General features: G+C 54.6%; 4 protein-coding genes across 4 annotated transcripts; 2 read left to right on the top strand and 2 right to left on the bottom strand.

The window, feature by feature from the left end:
* Window positions 1-2022: 2022 nt before the first annotated feature.
* EMWEY_00024540 (hypothetical protein, conserved) lies at window positions 2023-5066 on the bottom strand (the record flags this gene model as incomplete). The annotated part of the gene is made up of 4 exons (XM_013478022.1): window positions 2023-2202; window positions 2348-3309; window positions 3714-3754; window positions 3967-5066. 4 exons carry the CDS (start codon window positions 5064-5066, stop codon window positions 2023-2025), a joined length of 2283 nt encoding a protein of 760 aa, XP_013333476.1.
* Window positions 5067-5524: 458 nt separating this feature from the next.
* EMWEY_00024530 (hypothetical protein, conserved) lies at window positions 5525-6922 on the top strand (the record flags this gene model as incomplete). Its single annotated transcript, XM_013478021.1, has 3 exons — window positions 5525-5661; window positions 5974-6199; window positions 6476-6922. The coding sequence occupies 3 exons, from the start codon at window positions 5525-5527 to the stop codon at window positions 6920-6922; spliced, it is 810 nt and encodes a 269-aa protein (XP_013333475.1).
* A 528-nt stretch (window positions 6923-7450) lies between these two features.
* On the bottom strand, window positions 7451-17356 carry EMWEY_00024520 (hypothetical protein, conserved; the record flags this gene model as incomplete). The annotated part of the gene is made up of 8 exons (XM_013478020.1): window positions 7451-7903; window positions 8086-8312; window positions 8510-9248; window positions 9370-9559; window positions 9672-15694; window positions 15821-16071; window positions 16201-16432; window positions 16637-17356. The coding sequence occupies 8 exons, from the start codon at window positions 17354-17356 to the stop codon at window positions 7451-7453; spliced, it is 8835 nt and encodes a 2944-aa protein (XP_013333474.1).
* A 1544-nt stretch (window positions 17357-18900) lies between these two features.
* On the top strand, window positions 18901-20514 carry EMWEY_00024510 (hypothetical protein; the record flags this gene model as incomplete). The annotated part of the gene is made up of 1 exon (XM_013478019.1): window positions 18901-20514. One exon carries the CDS (start codon window positions 18901-18903, stop codon window positions 20512-20514), a length of 1614 nt encoding a protein of 537 aa, XP_013333473.1.
* Window positions 20515-22178: the final 1664 nt, after the last annotated feature.

Here is a 22178-nt window from a genome sequence, read left to right as displayed (position 1 = left end):
CTGCTAGAGTTTAGGGTTTAGTCCGAGGGTTTAGGGTTTACTGCTAGAGTATAGGGTTTAGTCCGAGGGTCTAGGGTTTAGTCCTAGGGTTTAGGGTTTAGTCCGAGGGTCTAGGGTTTACTGCTAGGGTTTAGGGTTTAGTCCGAGGGTTTAGGGTTTGCGATGGAGCAACGCTAAGGCAGTATTTCTGCTACTGCTGCTGTTGCTGTTGCTACTACTGCTGCTGGTGCTGCTAGTGCTGCTGTTGCTGCTGCTGCTGCTGCTGCTGTTTAGGAAATGCATGACTATACAAGTTTAAAGAAATAATAAAAGTTATAAAGGAAAGATGCAGATAGCTGCTGCTGCAGCAGCAGCAGCAGCAGCAACAGCAGCAGCAGCAGCAGCAGCAAGGTCATCCATAGCGTTGCATTGGGGGTCCATCAGTGAGTTTTTGCTGCTGCTGCCTTTGCTGCTGCTGCTGCTGCTGCTCTGCTTCTTTTTTCTTATCTGCAGCAACAAGAGATTGCCATTGTTTCCCTAAATGATAAATAAATTGATTGTCTTTTATACCTGCACGAGTTAATGCCTGCAGCAGCAGCAGCAGCAGCAGCAGCAGCAGCAGCAACAGCAGCAGCAGCAGCAGCAAGAGCAGCAGAGTCAGAATTAGGGACAGAAGCAACAGCAACAAACGCAGCAGCAGCAACAGCAGCAGCAACACAAAAACATCACCAGACCCCTCATGAAAACCAGGAGCAGCAGCAGATGGATCAACAGCAGCAGCAGCAACAGCAGCAGCAACAGCAGCAACAGCAGAAGGAATAAAAATACTTGTGTAAGATTAATAACATCTTGTTTATTAATTAAATAAATATTATTAAGAAGAAAAGGAAGAAAAATTAAATAAAAAGATTTTTCCCTAAACCCTAAATAAGATAAACTACGCATGCAGCAGCAAATATCCTTTATATTAAACCTGCAGCAGCAGCAGCAGCAGCAGCAGCAGCAGCAGCAGCAACAGTAGCAGCAGCAACCGTAGCAGTAGCAGACATAATAAACACTCAGAAATAATAAACCCTAATAAACCCTTATAAACCCTAAACCCTAAACCCTCATAAACCCTAAACCCTAAACCCTCGTAAACCCTAAACCCTAAACCCTCGTAAACCCTAAACCCTAAACCCTAGACTTTTGAATAACAGCCCTGCAGACAAATCATACTACACCTGCTGCGATTGTTGCTGTTGCTGCTGCTGCTGTTGCTGCTGTTGCTGCTGCTGCTGCTGCTGCTTGTCTTACTCATAGACATGTGTGCATATGTAGGAAGCAATCTGTACAGCGAGGGAATCTTTGGTTGCTGCTGCTGTTGCTGCTGTAGGTGCAGCAAAAGGAGCAGCAGGAGCAGCAGGAGCAGCAGGAGCAGCAGGAGGAGGATTAAGGAACCATGGTAGCTGCTGCTGCTTAATTCTTCTTATATTAATAAAATATTTATTCCCTTTTTCTTTTGTTTTATAAGAAATTGCATGCAACAAAGAAAGAAGAAAAAAAGATAATAAAGAAGGACATAATATATTACTCCTTAGGTCCCCTGTTATCCTGCAGCAGCAGCAGCAGCAGCAGCAGCAGCAGCAGCAGAAGCATACATATTAGTAGCAGCAGCAGCAGCAGATATAGCAGCACAGACAAAGATATAGCAGCAGATGCAGCAGCAGATACAGCAGCAAAGAGAGCAGCAAAGATAGAAATAGCAGCACAGACAGCAGCAGCAGCAACAGCAACAGCAGCAACAGCAGCAGCAGCAGCAGCAGCAGCATACCTGTAAGTAAGAGTAGTAAGAAGAGAAGAATTAAATTCTTTCTTTAATTGACTACATAATAGGGAGACACCTATTACCTAAAAAAAATAAATAAATAAATAAATAAATAAATAAATAAATAAATAAATAAATAAATAAATAAATAAATAAATAATAAATACATAAATACATATATTTATATATAAATAAATAAAATAAGGGATAATACAAGGAGACTAAAAACGAGACAGTTATGGCTGCTGCTGCTGCTGCTGCAGTTGCTGCTGCTGCTGCTGCTGCTGCTGCTGCTGCTGCTGCTGCTGTACCTGTCTTGGATCAAATGTATTAATTACTTCTTTGCTGCTGCTTAGCTGCTGCAGCAGCGCAGCAGCAGCAGCAGGAACCTCAGGCCATGCATGGTGATACTTTAGCTGCAGCAGCAACAGCAGCAGAAACAGCAACAGCAGTAGCAATAAACTGCACAGCAGCAACAGCAGCAGCAGCAGCAACAGCAGCAGTAACAGCAGCAGCAGCAGCAGCAGCAGCAACAGCAGCAGCAGCAGCAGCAGCAGTTACCTTAAACAAGGCATCTAAAATCATTACTGCTTGACCAGTGGTGATCTGTGCTGCTGCTGCTGCTGCTGCTGCTGTTGCTGCTGCTGGTGCTGCTGCTGCTGCTGCTGCTTCTATTGTTGGCCCCTTTTGCTGCTGTTCTCTATGGAAGGTCTCTCCTACTGCTGCTGCTGCTTCAACAGCAGCAGCAGTTGCTGCTGGGTCTGCTGCAGCAGGTGCAGCAGGTGCAGCAGCAGCAGCAGCAGCAGAAGCAAATCCTTCTGTATGAAGAACTTCATAGATAGGAAGAGTAACAAGAGGCAGCACTTTGCTGCTGCTGCTGCTGCTGCTGCTGCAGCAAACAGCACTATCTGCATATACACCTAAACCTAATGAATAGTTGCGGTGTCTGTACAGCTCCCTCTGCATGCCCCCCGTGTTGCTGCTGCTGCAGCTAGCTGCATGCATAGATAATATCTGCTGCTGCTGCTGCAGTGTTGCTGTTGCTGCAAGTCTTGCTGCTTCATCTAAGAAGTCTTCTGCTGTCCTTAACTGCTGCTGCTGCTGCTGCTGCTGCTGTTGCTGCTGCTGCAGCAGCAGTTCAGGGGGCCGCAGCAGCAGCATGCGCTGCATATGCAGCACCTCTATAAGTATATCAGATTTTGCTGCTAATTGCTGTCTGTGCTGCTGCAGCAGCTGCTGCAGGAAGTGCAGCAGCAGGATCCGCTGCTGCATGCGTTGCTGCTGCAGTAGGTCTGCTTCTGTCAGCCCCAGCTGCTCCCGCTGCTGTTCCTGCTGCTGCTCCTCCTCCTTCTGCTCCTTTCGCTGCTCTTTCTGCTGCTGCTGCAGTTGCTGCTGCTTCTGCTGCAGTTGCTGCTGCTGCTGCTGCACCCGCAGCAGCATATGACGGCAAAAGGTCGTGTGTCTTATGCCTAGCTGCGCATACACCCCAAGTGTCTCCGTCTCCTCATAAGGAGACAGCAAGCCTAAGGCAGCAAAACAGTGCAGACGCCTGCAGCAGCAGCAGCAGCAGAAGCAGCAGCAGCAGCAGCAGCAAAAATATTAACAGCAACAGACACAGAGGCAAAGAGAGGAGGAGTCACAAAAAAAGCAGCAACAGCAGCAGCAACAGCAGCAGCAGCAGCAGCAAAACCAATCATAACCCCCATTGCTGCAGCAGCAACAGTAATGACCACCAACAACAGCAACAGCAGCAACAGCAGCAGCAGCAGCAGCACCAAGACATAATACCTCATTATATGCTGTAGATATTCTTGTTCAATGTCTGTTGAGGTGCCTATACACCGCAGCAGCAGCAGCAGCTGCTGCGGCTGTGCATGCAGCAGCAAATGACGATCAAAGGCGCAGCAGAAATTATTTACTTCCTTACCTACATCACCAACTCCTGCTGCTGCAGCAAGAGACAGTAACCTGCAGCAGCAGCAGCAGCAGTAGCAGCAGCAGCATCAACAGCAGCAGCAACAGCAGCAGCAGCAGCAGCAAGCAGCATAAAAATGTTTAACAGCAACAAACAGAATGACAACCAACTCTATACTGCCCTGGCTGCTGCTGCTGCTGCTGCTGCTGCTGCTACTGCTGCTGCTGCTACTGCTGCTGCTACTGCTGCTGCTGCTGCTGCTTACTCAACGCCAGAAATAAAATCAGCAAAGTGCGCAGTTTGCTGCAGCAGCAACTGCAGCAAGCTGCGGCCCCACACCCAATCAGCGCCTACTGCTGCTGCAGCACGCAGCAGCTGCAGCACACGTACACCCCCTACAGACACCTGCTGCAGCACATCCTCCCTGCTGCTGCTGCTGCTGCTGTTGCTATTGCTGCTGCTGCTGCTGCTGCTGCTGCTGCTGCTTGGTGCAGCTTGGGTCTGCTGCTGTGCGAGGGCTTCAATTTGCTGCCTGCAAGAGGCAGCAGCAGCTCTTAAGCTGCTGTCACCCTGCTGCTGCTGCTGCTTGTGGTGCTGCTGCTGCTGCTTGTGCTGCTGCTGCTGCTGCTGCATGCGTGCCTCAGCAGCAGCAAAGATGCAACGCCATGCCTTGATGCTGTTGTATCCTTTTGCTGCAAAACAATCAGCAACAGCTAAGATTGCTGCTGCATCAGCTAGAGCAAGAAATCCTTTGCTGCTGCTGCTGCTGCTGCTGCTGCTGCTGCTGCTGCCGGCCTCGGAGCCGAGCAACAAACAGCCGTACCACTGCCACAAGTCCTCTGTTCCTCCTTTGCTGCTGCTGCTGCTGCACAACGGTAGCAGCAACTCTGCTGCAGCAGCAGAAGCTTGAATACAACGAGATACTTCAGCAGCAGACATGCGGCTGCTGCTGCTGCTGCTGCTTGCTGCAACTGGAAGCAGCAGCTGTACTACAGCAGCAGCTGCTGCAGCAACACCAGGAACTTTGCCCTCCAACAAACGAAGAGGGACGCGCAAAGATGTAGGTGCAGCAGCAGCAGCAGCACCAGATGTTGCTGCTGCTGCTGCTGTTGCTGCCGGTGTTGCTGCTGCTGCTGCTGTTGAGTAGAGGCGCTCATAGCATCTGTGTGGGGTCACACTGTGCTGCAGCAAGAACGCTTGCTGCTTCTGCTGCAGCAGCAGATGTTGGTGGTGCTGCTGTAGTAACTCCTGTTGCTGCAACAGCAGCTGCTGCTGTTGCTGCTGTTGCTGCAGGCGCATGCCTAGCCCAAGCCTGGGTGGCGGGTGCAGCCTTCTTGGCCTGCAGCAAGAAGCACTGAGGGGCATCATCTATAGCAGCAACAGCAGCAGCAGCAACACAGCATGAGTACTAGTAGTAACAGCAGCAGCAGTTGCAGCAGCAGCAGCAGCAGCAGCACAACCTTCCGATTGTCTTCAGCTGCTGGTGTTGTTGTTACTGCTGCTGTTGCTGTTGTTGTTGCTGCTACTGTTGCTTCTACTGTTGTTGCTGCTGCTGCTGCTGCTTAGAGATTAGCGCTGTGGGTACCAAGTCGATACCGCAAGACTCGACTGCTCCTGCTGCAGCAGCAGGAGCAGCAGCTGCTGCTGTTGTTGTTGTTGCTGCTGCTCCTTCCTTAGGCTTATAAACAACAAAAAAAAGGAAATATACAAATACAATTAAAAGTACATTAAAGGATTTTAGCAGCAGCAGCAGCAGCAGCCCACCGTTGCTGCTGCTGCTGTTGCTGCTGCATGCAGCCGCCGCCGACAGTCGGCAGTGCCAGATGCATGCATGCATGGAGGAGCAGCAGCAGCAGCAACAGCAGCAACAGCAGCAGCAGCAGTTCTTCTTCATTACTCCTCTTAACTCGATTTTGCTGCTGCTAGATGCTGCAGCAACAGCAGATTTCCTATGCCGTGGGTGGGGGGCTTGCAGGCATGTAGCTGCAGCAGCAGCAGCAGCAGCAGAAGCAGCAGCAGCAAGTTGAGGGGCAACGGCAGCAGCTAGTATACCAGAAAGTGATGCTGTTAAGATACAGACACGTATGGAACGCTGCTGGGGTTTCCGGCTGCTGCTGCTGCTGCTGCTGCATGTGCTGCTGCTGCAGCTCCTGCTGCAGCCATGTACATGCTGGATAGCAGCACGGCCACCCCCTGGAGCAGCAGCAACAGCAGCAGCACCATCCCCACGTCATGCTGCTGCTGCTTCCTCTTTCTTCTTCTCCCCCATAAGGAGCTTTGACGCAGCAGCAGGATCAGCAGCAGGATCAGCAGCAGGATCAGCAGCAGCAGCAGCAGCATATAATCCATATCAGCGGGCTATACAGCAGCAGCTCAAACAGCAGCAGCAGCAACCGCAGCAGCAGCAGCAGCAGCAGCAAATAGGCGTTGCTGCTCTCTGCATGCGTTTTTACAAGGCTGCAGCAATTCGAGCTCTTTCTATCCCAGAGATAGAGAGGGTTAGCACACACATACTTGCTGCTGCTGCTGCTGCTGCTGCTGCTGCTGCTGTTGTTGTTGCTGTTGTTGTTGTTGTTGCTGCTGCTGCTGTTATTGTTGCTGCTGCTGCTGTTGCTGTCGTTGCTGGGGCTGTATCTGTTTGCTGCCTGCTGCATTTTTAGCTCGAGGTGCGTAGCTCTAGTCTGTATCCCCATCCCCATCCTCATCCCCTTTTGTTGCTGCTGCTGTTGCTGTTGCTGCTGCTGCTGCTGCTGCTGCTGCTGCTGCTGCTGCAGGAGGTGCTATCTGCTCGTCAATCTGTTGCGCAGCTGCGGCTGCTGCGGCGTGGAGGCTTAGCATCGAAGCAGCAGCTGCTGCACCGCCGCCGTTTGCTGCGGCAGCTGCTGACTATAAGAACAGAGAGGGAAGGGAATTCAGGGAGGCAGGAGCTGCGGCAGCAGCAGCAGCTGCTGCAGCAGCAGCAGCAGCAGCAATATCTGCACCAAGCTATACAACTGCAGCAAACTCTTAGGGAAAAAATGACGCCAGATATGCAGCAGCAAATGGAGAAACTGCAGCAGCAACTGCAGCAGCAACACGAGGACTTGCTGCAGTGGCAGCAGCAGCAGCAGCAATATAGAGAAATCGCGAAGGGGAAGCAGCAGCAGCAGCAAGACAAGCAGCAGCAATCACTGCAGCAATCTAGACAAGCAATAGCAGCAAATGCTGCACAGCCTCTATGATCTGTTTTGTCGGCTGCTGCAGCTGCTGCTGCTGCAGTAGCTGCTGCAGCTGCTGGAGCTGCTGTTGCTGCAGCAGCTGCTCCTATATCGGTGCTGCTGTAGGGTCTCTCGTGATGTAGCAGCAGCAGTGCAGCAGCAGCAGCAGCAACAGCAGCAACAACAGGCGGAAAGGTTAAGGCTCCCTGTGTAATACAGGCTAGTCTGTGCATGCTGCAGCAGCACTTGCTGCAGCAGCACCTGCTGCAGCAGCAAATGCTGCAGCAAAAGCTTGTTGCAGCAAACCTTGCTGCAGCAAAAGTTGCTGCAGCAGCATTCTGCTGCAGCAAAATCTATTACTAAATCTATTGCAGCAAAACTTGCTGCAGCAGCACTTGCTGCAGCAGAACGTACTGCAGCAATACGTGCTGCAGCAGCATTTGCTGCAGCAACACTTGCTGCAGCAACACTTGCTGCAGCAATACTTGCTGCAGCAAGAGTTCGTGTATCTAAGACAGCAGCAGGCGTTTGTTAAATAAGCATCTGCTGTTGCTATCGTGTCTTCTGCTGCTGTTGCTGCTGCTGCAGCAGCTGCAGCAGGAACTGCTGCTTGTCTTTGCTGCTGCTGAGGGCTGCCCACCTCCAGGTGTCAACAGCAACAAACGAATTGCTGCAGTGCAGCAGCAAATGCCTTTTTAATGCTGTTAGTGCTGTTAGACCATATTGCTGCTGCTGCTGCTGCTGCTGCTGCTGTTGCTGTTGCTGCTGTCGTCGCTGCTGCCGCTGCTGCTGCTGCTGCGCTTCGGGGCAGCGCCAAACGAAATGCAGCGGGCCGTCTGCTTCTACTGCTAGCTGTTGATACTTCTGCTGCTGCTGCTGCTGCTGCTGTTTCTTCTGCTGCTGTTGCTGCTGCTGCTGCAGCAGCATGTCTAGCAGCAAACCGTCTTCTGTCCATGCCTCGTTACTATGAGGTATCTTCAGTGCATGCAAAGCAGCGCTCACCTCCTGCAGCAGCAGCAGCAGCGAGAGCAGTATAAGAGGCCGCAGCAGCACATACTATGCAACAAAAAGGATCAGTAAGTGCAACAACAGCAGCAACCACATGCGCAGCAGCAGCAGGAACAGCAGCAGGAACAGCAGCAGCAGCAGGAACAGCAGCAGGAACAGCAGCAGCAGCAGCAACATACCTTGTGCAAAGCAGACAGTTGGTGGCTGCTGTCTCCTTCTAGTAACGATGCCCTTCGCAGCAGCAGCCGCCAGTCTGCTGCAGCAAACAATTTGCTGCAGCAGGAAGGAGCAATGGGAGCAGCAGCGCTCTGCAGCAGGCCCTCTTCCTGCTGCTGCTGCTGCTTCTTCTTCTTCTGCTGCTGCTGCTTCTGCTGCTGCTGCTGTTTTTCTCCGTTGTCCCCTTGCCCTTCGGCAGGACCGCAATGAAGTAAACGAATCTGCAGCAGAGCAGCAGCAGCAAATGCAACAGCAGCAGCACGTGCAGCAGCAGCAGCAGCGGCAGCAGCAAGCGCAACACCAACTGCAGCAAGCGAAGCAACACCAGCAGCATCAGCTGCAGCAGCAGCAGCAGCAGCAGTACCTTGTTAAGACAATCTAGCACACCCAATACGGAGACACCGCGGCCCTGCAGCTGCCTTAGTTCCTCCATTAGGGGATCTGCTGCTGCATGCGGTGCAGCAGCAGCAGCAGCACTTGCTGCTGCTGCTCCTGCTGTATGCAGCCGCTGCAGCAACGGTTCTGCTGCATCAATTGCCTCCTGCAGCAACGAACGGTAGGCTGCTGCTGACTCTGCATCCCACCCTCGGTAACCTTTCTGCTGCTGCTGCTGCTGCTGCTGCTCTGTTGCGTTGCTGGCAGCAAAGAGGCCGGTCAGCGCGAGCCGCAACACCCGGACGGTCTGAGGCAGCTGCATCATCATCTGCTGCTGCCTCTGCTGCTGATTCTGCTGTTGCTGCTGCTGTTGTTGCTGCTGCTGCAGCACTCCAGCGAGGCGTAGCGCAGCAGCAGCAACAGCAGCAAGACCAGGAGAAGCCTCTTGGCTGCATGCAGCATCCGACAGCAGCTGCAGCGGCGGCTTAAGTGCAGCAAACACTGCTGCTTGGGGCTCTGCTGTTGCTACTGCTGCCGCTGCTGCTGCTGCTGCGTGGTCAATGGCAGCAGCCAGCTGCAGCAGCAGCGGTTCGTGTGTTGCACGAGCCTGACGCAGCAAATGCAGGGTTTGCGCTGCTGCTGCTGCTATTCCTGTTGCTGCTGCTGCTGTGTCTGCGTCACGGGGTTTAGTCTGTTGCTGCTGTCTTGACAGCAGCGCAGCAAAACTTTCAGCTAAACCAGGCAGCAGCACCTGCACACAAATCACACAGCAGCAACACCAGCAGCAGCAGCAGCATTAAAGGAATACAGCAACAGCTAAGCAGCAGCAGCAGCAGCAGCTAAATGGCAGCAGCAACAAATTTTATTAGTACCTGAAAAATTTCGCGCTGCAGCTGGGCTTCTTCCTCTATTGCTGCATGCTGCTGCTGTTGCTGCTGCTGCTGCTGCTGCTGCAGCGACTGCCAGTGGAGGGCATCGAAGGCGCCTAGGCGGTTTGCTGCTGTCAGCAGCAGCAGCAGCACACCCAGACGTCTGGCAGCAACTGCAGCAGTAGTTTTCTTTCTGCAGCAGCAACGCACAAGAGCAGCAACAGCAAGAGCACAACAGATACAACAGCAGCAGCAGCAGAAACAGCAGCAGCAGCAGCAGCAACAGCAAGCAGGTGGCCTCTTACTTAGGTGCTGCTGCATGCGCCATTGAGAGAATAGCCTGCAGCAAATGCCGGCGTGCAGAAGTCAATTCATGGTCTAATTGCTGCTGCTGCTGCTGCTGCTTTTGCTGCTGCTGTTGTTGCTGCTGCTGTGTTTCTGCTGCCAGCAGCTCCGCAGCTAGCCAGAGGAGTACAGCGTCGTTGCCTAGGGATTTCGTTGCTGCTGTTGGTGTTGCTGCTGCTGCTGTTGCTGCTGTTGCTGCTGTTGCTGCTTCTGGCTCCTTAGACACTGTTTCGCTTTCCTTTGCAGCTTCCGTATCCTCAACAGCAGCAGCAGCAGCAGCCGTGCTGCTGCTGCTTATTAACCTAAGAGCAGCAGACAGCCGCGGGGCTGGTGGCCCCTCCCATAGACGGAGAGCGCGCTGCAAGCCAACCCATGCAGCAGCAGCAGCAGAAGCAGTTGCTGCTGCTGCTGCTGCAGTTGCAGCAGCAGACCTGACTGCCTTTGCTTCTGCCGTTGCTCCTGCTGCTGCTGCTGCTGCCGCTGCTGCCATTCCTGCAGCTCCTGATGGTGCTTCATGGCGTTGCTGCAGCAAGCCTGTGCTGCTTGCAGCAGCAGCAGCAGCACACCAATGTAGTGCATCTGCTGCTGCTACTGCTGCTGCTTGCTGCTGCAGCGCAAGTCTAGCTGCCTCCCACAGCTCTCCAGCTCCCTTTGCAGCAGCAGCAGCAGCAACAGCAGCAGCACCGTGGGGAGCTGCCAATTGGTTGATGCCCTCTTCTTCTGCTGCTGCTTCTGTTGCTGCAGCAGCAGCTGCTGCTGCTACTGCTTCTGCACCAGAAGGGCCGAGGAGCAAATCCTCTGCTGCAGCAGATAAGCAGCTGATTGCTGCATCGATGTCTTCTATAGCTTTATTTAGTTCTGCTGCTACTGCTGCTGCTGCTGTTGTTGCTGTTGTTCTTGTTGCAGCTGTTGTTGCTGTTGCTGCGGCTGCTGCGGCTATGGGCCGCAGCTTCTGGGCAGCAGCAAAGGCCTTTCCTAAGGGTGCAGCAGCAGAGACTGCAGCAACAGCAGGTATACGCATTGTGCTGCAGCAGGACCGCATCAGCGCTGCAGCTGCTGTCAGTGTCTTGCATGCGTCTGCTGCTGCTGCTGACTCTGTTGCAGGCCCAGCAGCAACTGCTGCTGCTGCTGCATGCAACGCTATTGCAGACGCTGCATGAGCAAGAGACAGCCGATGCCCCCACGGCAGCAGCAGAGAATATTCGCATGCAGCCCGCAGCAGCTTCGCTGCAGCAGCAAATATGCTGCTGCTCTCGGGAGACAACAGTTGCAATGGTGCACCAGCAGCAGCAGCAGCACCATTTGCTGCTGCTGCTGCTGTCCCCTGCTGAAGTAGCTGCGGCAACTCACGAAGCAGTGCTGCTGCTGTGTTGGCGAGGGCGGACGCATGCTGCTGCTCTTGCTGCTGCTGTTGCTGCTTCATTGCTGCAGTACTGCAGAGGCGCAGCAGCACTTGCCGAGCTGCTGCTGTTGCTGCTGCTGCTTGCTCCTGCTGCATGAAGGGGCGCAATCGCAGCAGCGCAGCAGCAGCAGCAGCCAGAGCTGCAGCAGACATCCCGTAACCGCCGTTCCATGCAGTGCGGTTGCTTGTTGCAGCAGCAGCAGCAGCAGCAGCAGCAGGCCCATCAGCATGCATATCCGTACCCTTTAATCGCTGCAGCAAATCTGTTATTGGAGACTGCAGCAAAGCTGCTGCTGCACCGGTTGAGATTTGCTGCTGCTGCTGCTGCTGCTGCAGCAAATCCTTTGCAGCAACTGCAGCGCGAGCTGCAGTCCTCAAGTCCAGCAAACTCCACAGCGACTCCTGCTGCTTCTGCTGCTGCTGTTCTTGCTGCTGCTCCTCCTCCTCCTCTCCCTCGTATTTACATTGAGCGTGTGCTGGCGGGGCAGCAGCCAACAGCTGCAGCAACGACTGCAGCAGCAGAGCTGAAGGTTTCTCCTGAACATTGTTGCTGTTGCTGCTGTTGTTGCTGCTGCCGCGTTTCCTGCTGCTGCTGTTGCCGTTGCTGCTGCTGTTGCTGCTTTTGCTGCTGGTGTTGGTGCTGCTTTTGCTGCTGCTGCTCCCGATTCCAGAAGCTTGAAGTGCAGCAGCAGCAGCAGCTTCCCGCTCGTCTTGCTGCAGGCGCTGCAGCACTAGCAGCAGATCTGCTGCTGCTGCTGCTTGTTCTTGGGGAGGCAGCAGCAGCAGCTTCGAGCCAACAGCAGCAAACAGCGCAGCAACCCTCTGTAGTCCAAGGCGTCGCTTCCACCGCAGCAGCAGCAGCAGCTGCTGTCTGGCACCGTGCTGCTGCTGCTGCTGCTGCTGCTGCTGCTGCTGTGTTAGTTCTGTCTGGCTTTCTAATGTATTCAGCAGCAGCTGCTGCAGCCCTAAGGATTCAACAAGAGGCAGCAGCAGCATTTGCTGCTGCTGCTGCACCTCTGGATCGAGTTTATACAAGTTGGCTTCGATCCAGCTACCAAGTGCAGCAGCAAATGACTGCAGCTGCTGCTCTGCTGCAGCAGCAGCAGCACCTGCTCTTGCTGCTGCTGCTGCACGAGATCGCGATGTTAAAGTGCGACGAGATCCAGCAGCAGAAGCAGCAGCAGCAGCAGCAGATCTAGGGGTCTCAGAACTGTGCAGGAGCTGCTGCCCTGCATTCTTCTGTTGCTGGTGTTGCTGATACTGCTGCTGCTGGCGCTGCAGCTGCTGCGCAGACAGCTGCAGCAGCTGCACAGGGCGTTGTGCTTCGGACAGCAGCTGCAGCAGCAGCTCAGTTGCATTAGGAGGCAGCAGCAGCAGCAAATGCTTGATTAGCTGCAGCGCCAATGTGTTCTTCTCTACTGTTGCTTCTGCTGCTGCTGTGGGGTCTGCTGCTACGGGGAGTAACGTCTCCGTTACTGCTGCTGCTCGTGCTGCTGCTGCTGCTGCTTCCTGCACTTGCTGCAGCCCATCAAGACGTCTAGCAGCACTTAATGCCTGCAGCGCTGCCCTCACTAGCTGCTGTTTTCGGGGTGTATAGACAGCAGATGCTGCTGCTGCTGCTGCAGGCTGTATCCCTGTTGCTTCTCCCTCTGTTGCGGCAGCAGCAGTAGAAGCAGCAGCACCAGCAGCTGTTGCTGCTGCTTCTCTTGCTGCTGCTGCTTCCTGTTCTTCTGCTGCTGCTGCAAGCTGTCTTAGTATTGACCTCCTTAGCTGCTCTGCTGCCTGCAGCAAAGATCGTTGTGCTGCTGCTGCAGCATATGTATCTATATACTGTTGTGCTGCACGTACACCTGAATTTTGCTGCAGCGCAGCAGCAGCAGACAGCAGCGACTGCAGCAAACGGATGCCAATCCTATAAGGCAAAACGGAATGCTGCTGCCCCTGCTGTTCCTCCTCCTCTTGCTGCTGCTGCTCTTCCTGCTGCTGCTGCTGCTGCTGCAGAGGCTCCGCCGTGACAGCTGCCTTAACTGCTGCTGCTGCATCAATCAGGGCCCCACACAATCCCTCAAACCATGCAGCATTTGCTGCAGCATAGGGGTCACCTGTGGGTTGCTGCTGTGCGTTTTGTAGCAGTGCAGCACTGCTGCTACCAGTGGTGCGCTTCAATGCTGCCTGGATGACGTCGAGCAGCAGCAGCTGCTGCTGCTGCAGGGAATGCTCCTCCTTTTGCTGTTTCTGCTGCAGCAGCAACGGGGCGAGTTGCACAAAGGCCTGCAGCAGCAGCATTAGGCAGCGCGGCCCCTCCCGTGGCACTAGCCGCTGCTGCTGCAGCTGCTGCGCTGCAGTAGCAACAAAGTCGACTACCGCCTCTCGCAAGGTTGCAGCAGCAGCAGCAATCTCCGAGACGGTTTGCTGTTTATGCTGCTGCTGCAGCAGCAGCTCCTGTTGCTGCTGCAGAACTGCAGCGCCCCATATAGCAGCAGCAATGCTCTGGGTGTTGCAGACAGGCAGCAGCTGCTGCATGCGCTGCAGCAGCGCAGGAACTAGCTGCTGCTGAATTAGCAGCTGCAGCAACACCACCTCCTCTACCTCCTCCTCCTGTTGCTCCTGATGCTGCTGCTGCTGCTGCTGCTGTTGGGTTGGCAGCACTAGCCACCGCAGCTTTGCTAGGGCCAGCAGCACAGATGACGCTTCTGCTGCTTGCAGCTGCTGCACTTGCTGCAGCATGGTGGTGCAGACAGCAGCAGCAAGACGCACATTCCTTGTTGCTGCTGCTATGTCTGCATCCGCAGCAGCAGTCCTTATTGCCTGCTGCTCCTGTCCGATGTCCGCTACTCCTGCTGCTGCTGCTCCTTCTGCTGCTGCTGCTGCTGTGTCACCCTCTTCAGTCATAGCAGCAAGCAAGCGGAATGCTGCAGCAAGCTGCTGCGGCAGCAGCCGCTGCTGCTCGCAGAGTTGCTGCAGCCGCAGCAGCAAGGATTCAATCAGACGGCTCCTTAGAGACAGCAGCTGCTGGTATTTCTGCTGCTGTTCTTGCTGGTGTTGCTGCTGCTGCTGCTGTTGCTGCTGCTGCTGTTGCTGCTGCTGCAGCAGAGGCAAAGAGCCTAGCAAACCGAGCCGCTGCAGTGCCCATAGTATGCGGGTGCTACTGCCGTCAGCACGAGGGACATATGCTGCTGCTGCTGCCAGCAGCAGAAGCATTCTGTCATCCAGAAGCAGCCGCAGCAGCAGCTCCTGCTGCTGCTGCTGCTGCTGCTGCTGCTGCTGCCAGAGAACAGCGAGTTGGTGTAGTGCTGCTGTTATGCTCTTGGGATCCAAGCCGTATAGCGCATCTGCTGCTGTTGCTGCTGCTTTGTCTGCGGCATCCTCCTCTGCTGCTGCCGTTTCTATCCTGCGCTGCTGCTGCTGCTGCTGCTGCTGCTGCTGCTCCTGCTGCTGCTGCTTCTCTCTGTATCGGTTTGCTTCTGCTGCAACGACCTGCAGCACCTCTTCAGCAGAAGTAGTAGCAATGATGGTTCGAAAGCGATCCTTCTCCTGCTGCGCTGCTGCTGCAGCAGCAGCAGCAGCAGAATCTCGCGATGCTGTGTTTGCCGCTCTTAGCTTAGCAGCAGCAGCTGCTGCTGCTACAGGATCCCTGCTATACTGCTGCAACAGCAAAGGCCCAACAGTAACAATGTCCTGCTGCGCTGCAACGCCGTAGTGCAGCAGCAGACGATGGAGAGCAGCTGTCTCTGCTGCTGCTGCTGCTGTAACAGCAGCTGCAGCAGCTGCTGCACCCGCCTCGACTGTCTTGGACGCCCCCTCTGACGAGGTAACTCCTGCTGCTGCTGCTGCAGCAGCAGCTGCTGCTAGGGAGTTCCCTAGCCGCAGAGCCTCGGCAGCAGCAGCAAGTGCTGCAGCAACGTCCTGCCACTCTGCAGCAGCAGCAAGGTCATCAATATCAGCAGCAGCAGCAGCAGACTCCGTGGGCAGCAGGCCGCAACGTGCATGCAGCACATGAAGATGCAGCAGCAACTGCAGGACCGTCTCCTCTTTGTTAAGGGTTTGCTGCTGCAGATGCTGCAGTACAGCAGCACGGCAAGCAGCAGCAAATGCTGCAGCAGCAGCCTGTAAAGACGATGGAGCAGCAGCTGTTGTTGCTGTTGCTATTGCTGTTGCTTCGACTGGGCTGGTGTCTCCCTCCTGCTGCTGCTGTTGCTGCTGTTGCTGCTGTTGCTGTTGCTGCTGCAGCAGCAGCAGGGAATTTACTGCAGCAAGCAGCAAAGGCATCTCCTGTGGCTGCAGCCAATGCAAGTCTGCTGCAGCACACAGCAGCAACTTTTGCATCTCTTCTGTAGAAAATACACAAGGCCTTAGCTCATTAGGCTGCTGCTGCTGCTGCTGTTGCTGCTGTTGCTGCTGCTGGTGCTGCTGCTCCTCCAGCCGAGCGAGCGCAAAGAGGCACTTCGATAGGGCAAGAAATCTGTCCCTTCGCGTCACGCTGTGCAGCCCGTGCTGCTGCTGCTGCTGCTGTTGCTGCTGCTGCTGCTGCTGTTCCCGTGGATCAACGCCCAAGCACGTGCAGACATACTTGCTCAGGCCCTGCGGCACATGCAGCAGAAACAGCAGCAGATAAAGCAGCAGCAGCAATGGTGCATCAACACATGCACCTGCGGCAGTGCTGCAGCAATGCATGCAGCAGCAGCAGCAGCAGCGGCAGCAGCTTACCTCCGTCAACGAGGTGAAGGTACAGCCAAATCGCATGCGAGCAGCGCAGCGGCCGATCGTCACCGCATGCTGCGGCATCAATGGTTCTGCTTCCCTAGCAGCAGCAGCAGCAGCAGCAGCAGCAGCAGGACCAGCTGCAGCAGCTGCTGCTGTTTGATTAAGCTGCTCAGTTGTATGATCAACGAGCTGCTGCATCAGCAGCTTTTGCCGCTGCAGCAAAGGCATTTCATCTGCTGCTCGCCACAAAGAAACTGCAGCAGCAGCAGCAGCAACAACAGCAGCAGCAACAGCAGCAGCAGACGATGTTCTACTAGGCCCGTAAGTAACTCACGCTACCATTAGGGTTTAGGGTTTAGGGTTTAGGGTTTACGTGGACTCACCTAATCCTTCAGGAGTAAGGTTCCATCTGATCTTCCCTTCTTCCCCGCTGCTGCTGTTGCTGCTGCTGTTGCTGCTGCTGCTGCTGCTGCTGCTGCTTATAAGGGGAAACATCAATGCACGCAGCAGCGGCTGCTGCGGCACCAGACGCAGACGGCTAAGACTCCTAAGGGCTGCTGCTGCACCTGGTGCTTCTATAGATGTTCTTTGCTGCTCTAATGCATGCAGCAAGTCCTGCAGCAGCAGCAGCAACAACAACAGCAACAGTAGCAGCAACAGTAGCAGCAACAGCAGCAGAGAGGGTTGCAACAGGTCCGGATGTTGAGGGAGGAACGCTCAAGCTACATGCCGCTGCAGCAACAATAACAGTAGCAGCAGCAGCAGCAGCAACAGCAGCAGCAGCAACAGCAGCAGCAGCAGCAGGTTGTTGTGTCTCACCTTGACTATGGGAAAGCGTGCTATTTGGTTGTGGGGCCTGTGGCCTTGCATGCGTTTGCTGCTGCTGCTGCTGCTGCTGTCTGAAGCAACAGCAGCAAGCTGCTGCAGTGCCCGTAGCAGCACAACAGGTTGCTGCTGCTGCAGCGGCTTCTCAGCAGCAAGACGGTGCAGCAGCTGCAGCAGCTGATCTAACGACCTGCAGCGCGATATCTCTGCTGCAGCAGCAGATCCCTCATTCTCCCATCTCCCTTGCTGCTGCTGCTGCTGCTGCTGCAGTTGCTGGTGCTGGTACTGGTGCTGCTGCCGCTGCTGCTGCTGCTGGTATTGCTGCTGCTGCTGTTGCTGCTGCTGCTGGTAGGGCCTACGCCTCGGGTAGAATGGCTTCAGAAAGCCTCGCTCTTGTCTCCGTTGCTGCTGTTGCTGCTGCTGTTGCTGCTGTTGCTGCTGCTGTTGCTGTTGCTGCTGTTGCTGCTGCTGCTGTTGCTGTTGCTGCTGCTGCTGCTGCTGCTGCTGCTGCTGCAGCTCAGCTTCATAAGAACTCCATATACGGGTAGGAAATTCTTCTGATCTTACAGACACAAAACCTTCCTCGTCTCCCCAAGCTTCTTCTTCCTGCTGCTGCTGCTGCTGCTGCTGCTCCTGCTGCTCTTGCTGCTGCTGCTCTTGCTGCTGTTGCTGCTGCTCTTCTGTCCACAGGTCATCAGGCTGCAGATCAGGCATAGATGTACTGGAGCTGCGGAGGATAAAAAGGTTGCAGCCCTTCTTGCTGCTGCTGCTGCTGCTGCAGCTGCTGCTGCCGTTGCTGCTGTTGCTGCTGCATGTTGCCGAAGGGAAGCTGGCAGCAGCAGCAGCAGCACAAGCAGCAAGCTGTGATGAGCTGACGACCAGCGGTAAACTTCCTTGCTGCTGCTGCTGCTGCTGCTGTGACCTTTGATGCTGCTGCTGCTGCTGCAGCCACCTGCTGCTGCTGCTGAGGGCATTTGGGGTTATTGGCTGCTGCAGTGTACGTACAGATGTACGGTACCCGCTAACAGCAGCAGGAGGCAGCAGCAGCAGCAATAGCAGCAGTAGCAGCAGAGCTTGTGCTGCTGCATGCCTCTGGTGTCGGCGGGCACGATGCCAGAAACACCTGCTGCTGTTGTTGTTGCTGCTGCTGCTGCAGCGGCCTACACGGGCTGAAGAGTCATGCTGCTGCTCAGCAGTGCAGCAGCAGCAGCAACAGCAGCAGCGCAGCAGATTGCTGCTGTACTGCATAGGGCAGCCGCCACTCCTGGCAGCAGCAGCTGCTGCTACTCGTTGCTACACAGCTGCTGCTGCTCTTGCTGCTGCTCCTGCTGCTGCTGGTGTTCCCCTTCCGGTAGCTATTGTAGGCTAAAACCCTGCTGCTGCTGGTGTTGTTCCTGCTGCTGCTGCTGCTGCTGCTGCTGCCTTTCTAAGCAGCTGCACCCGTACCAGCGCGGGTATCTTCTGCTGCTGCTGCTGTTGCTGCTGCTGTTACTACGAGCATTCGCTGCAGCGGCAGCGGCAGCCTAAAGGGAGAAGGCTTGACTGGCTGCTGCTGCTGCTGCTGCAGCTGCAGCTGTTGTCGCTGCTGCTGCTCGTGCTGCAGTTGCTGCTGCTAAGGTTCAATGAATTACATCTGCAGCAGAGCAGATAAATCCCTCTAAAAGAAAGCCAAGCTTATAACCCTAGTTACAAACCCTAAACCCTAAACCCTAAACCATAAACCCTAGACCCTGGGGGCCTCCCGCGGGGGCCCCCAGGGCCCCCTGCCGGGCGAGGCGACTGTGTCTAGGGTTTAGGGTTTAGGGTTTAGGGTTTCTTATATTGCAGCAATAATTCTTTGCTGTAATAACAGAAGAAATTAAAGAAAAGAAAATTAGGGTTTAGGGTTGGTGGGTTTAGGGTTTACTAGTGTTTACTAGGGTTTAGGGTTTAGTGTTTACTAGGGTTTAGGGTTTAGGGTTTAGATTAGTCCCCTTAGCTATCTCTGCGTCTGCATAGAAATATCCCCTAGGGTTTACCATTTAGTGTTTACAAATTAGTGTTTAGGGTTTAGGGTTTACAAATTAGGGTTTAGGGTTTAGGGTTTAGGGTTTGTATAGTAGTAGCAGAGGAGACAGAGACACAAGAGAGACAGGAGATAAAGAAGGGAGAAACTATAGGACAATTAGTCTCCTGGCTTGCAACTGCTGCTGCTGCTCTCCCCACAGCAGCAGCAGCAGCAGCAGCAAAAGTTGTTTGCCCAGTCGCGTACAGCCATCATGGCAGCCACACAAGGAGGAGGAGGAGCAGCAGCTGCTGCTGCTGCAGCAGTAGCGAAAGATCCCCCTTGCTGCAGCAGCAAAAGAAAGCCACAAATTGTAGCTACTCCTTCCCCTACACACCAAGAATTAGCAGCAGCAGCAACAGCAGCAGCAACAGGCGCAACAACAGCAGCAGCAACAGCACCTGCAGAAGTAACAGAGGCGAATGGAGAATCTGCACTGCTGCTGCAGGAGCAGCAGCAGCAGCAGCAGCAGCAACGATTAAAGAGACGAACATATATAAGAAGGTTGCGTCGTTGGCTAAGACTGAAGCTGCTGCTGCTGCTGCTGCATGCGCAGCGCATGCGTCGTGTTTTGCTGCAGCTGCAGCACTGGGGACAGAGGAGACGTATGCGTTTGCTGCTGTTGCTGCAGCAGCAAATAAGAGAGGTACCTGAGCTACGATGGTTGCTGCTGCTGCTGCTGTACCTTGCTGCTGTGCTGCTGCTGTCTGTGCTGTACTTACGCCTTATAGAGCCCCTATGGCAGCACCTGCCTATTAGGCAGCAGCAGCGGCTGCTGCTGCAGCAGCTGCAGCAAGACTATGCAGCAGGTGCAGCATATCTTTCCCCTTTATGGGGGGAGGAGCAGGCAGAGGAGAGGGAGAATTTTGCTGAGTTTGCTGCTGCTGCTGCTGCTGCTGCTGAGAAAAAAATCAACAGCAACAGCAACAGCAACAGCAGCAGCAACAGCAGCAGCAGCAAAAGACTCTTTCTGCTGCAGCTAGTTGTACTTGGAGGACGGGCACAGTTTGCTGCAGCAAGGAGGAAGCAGCAGCAGCAGCAGCTAGATACCTTCTATAAGCAGCAAACACAGTTCGCATACAGTGCTCGTCCTCCTCCTAAGAGCATCAGCAGCAGCAACAGCAGCAGCAGCAGCAGAGAACTAGAAGCAGCCCTCGAGGAGGCAGCAGCAGAAGAAATTGATCTGCGTGCTGCTTTTGCTGCTGCTGTCCGTAACCAGCATCACCAGCTGCAGCAGCAGCAGCAGCATAAGCCGGAGCAACGCCGAACATCTAGCCGAGGCATGCGCATGCAGCAGCAGCAGCAACAGCAGCAGCAGCAGCAGCAGCAGGTGTACGGGCATCCTTGTATGGCAAACGCAGAAGATATAATGGAGAGAGGTAAGGCAGATGCAGCAGCAGCAGTTGCTGCTGCTGCTGCTGCTAAGCGTGTCCGTGAGGTAGAGAGGGAGCTGCGGCTGGAGCAGCTGCAGCAGCAGCAGCAAGAGAAGCAGCAGCACCAACTGATGCAGCAGCAGGTGCTGCTGCAGCACAAGCTGCGGATATCCAAACGTCGTGGGGAAGAAGCGCTGCAGCAGAAGCAGCAGCAGCAACTGCAGCAGGTGCAGCAGCAGCTGCAGCAACTGGAGGAGCAGCAGATGGTAGTTAAGCAGGAGGTTGAAAGATTGGAGCAGCAGCACAATGAATACCGCAAGCAGCAGCAGCAGCAGCAGCAGCAGCACATGCACTTTGCTGCAGCAGAAGAAGCATGGCATGCAGCATGTCTTAGGTTATTTCATAGCAACAGGACATGGCTAGCTTTGCTGCTGCAGCAACAGGTAGCTTACTAAACCTGCTGCTGCTGCTGCTGCTGCTGCTGCAGTTGCTGCTGTTGCAGTTGCTGCTGTTGCAGTTGCTGCTGTTGCAGTTGCTGCTGTTGCAGTTGCTACTGTTGCAGTTGCTGCTGTTGCAGTTGTTGCTGTTACAGTTGCTGCTGCTGCAGTTGCAGCAGCAGTTATATTGTTTCTGTATTTCTGTAGCAACTAACCATTGCTGCTGCACCTCCGCTACATTGTAGGAACAGCAGCAGAGGCAGCAGCAGCAGCAGCTGCTGCTGCTGCTGCTGTTTCTTTAGGCTTTAGAAGGTAAGAAGCGCTAAATAACTAAATAAAAGGAAGCAGCAGCAGCAGCAGCAGCAGCAGCAAATAAGGAGCAGCACAATGTACATGCACCGCATATTCAACACAGCTGCAGCAAAGAGGAAACAGCAGAGGGTTTGTCTCTGCTGCACCTCATTGTTGCTCCTGTTGTTGCTGCTGTTGCTGTTGTTGCTGCTCCAGATGTCTGCCCGCCTGACAGCAGCAGCAGCAGCAGCAGCAGCAGCAGCAGCAGCAGCAGCAGCAGCAGCAACAGCAGCAGCAGCAGACCTTCCTATCCTTCAGCAGTAGCTCTGTATATACGTGTAATAGTCATGCTGTATTTTTCTGCAGCAGCAGCATCAGTTGCTGCTGTTGCTGCTGTTGCTGCTGCGGCCCCACACCTCACCCCACACTATGGTCAGTATAGAAGGACGCATGCAGCTGCGGTGTACAGACACCTGAGCACCGCTGCATGCATACTGCAGCACAGGGACACCGACAGAAGCAGCAGCAGCAGCAACAGCCGCAGGAATAAATGCCCCGCATTGGGATCGGATTTACGGGCACCAGCCAGCAACAGCAGCAGCAGCAGCAGCAGCAGCAGCAGCAAACTAGGCAGCAAAGTCTTCTTAGGGCTTCCTTCTTAGTTGTTATTAACTAAGTTAATTTATATCTATTAGACGCAGCAGCAGCAACTGCTGCTGCTGCTGCAGTTGCTGCTGACGCTCAAGGTGTTGCTGCAGCAGCTTGTAGCGGTAGCTGGAGCTGCTGCTGTCGGCAGCGGCTCCGCCTGGCAGCAGCAGCAGCGGCAGCAGCCGCAGCAGCAGCAGCAGCTGCTGCTGCTGCCTCTTCCATTGTTTCTTTAATTGTATTATCTCTTATAGTTGTTTTGTGTCACTTTTGCCTCTTAATGCTGAGGACTGCTGCTACCGCTGCACCTCGCAGCAGCAGCAGCAGCAGCAGCAGCAGCGGCAGCAGCTTGTGCAGCCAGTTATCCCTCATAACACAGCAGTAACACCCGAAACACCAGCAGCAGCAGCAGCAGCAGCAACGCTGCCAACAGCAGCAGCAATATACAACTGCCCCTTATTGAATGCTTGCGCGCTGCAGCAGCGCAGCAGCAGCAACATTGCATGCTTGGGCAGCAGCAGCAGCAGCAGCAAGAATAGCAGCAGCAACTAATCAGTAATAGGGCTGTGCTGTCTTTTAGGTGCAACAGGGCTTCTGGGTAGTTCGTCTGCCGGCTTCTGTCTTTGCTGCAGCTGCTCTTGCTGCTGCTGCTGCTCCTAGTGCTGCTGCAGCATTCCTTCAGCAGAAATCGCAGCGCTTTGACTATTCTAAGGGACCCATGTGTGGGCAGCATCGGCAGCGACAGC

This window comes from Eimeria maxima, genomic scaffold, assembly GCF_000499605.1.
Source record: "Eimeria maxima Weybridge genomic scaffold, Emw_scaff253, whole genome shotgun sequence".
In the NCBI taxonomy this organism is placed as follows: Eukaryota; Apicomplexa; class Conoidasida; order Eucoccidiorida; family Eimeriidae; genus Eimeria; species Eimeria maxima.
The sequence above is the reverse complement of the archived record's forward strand: the minus strand, read 5'-3'. Positions and strand labels throughout refer to the sequence as shown.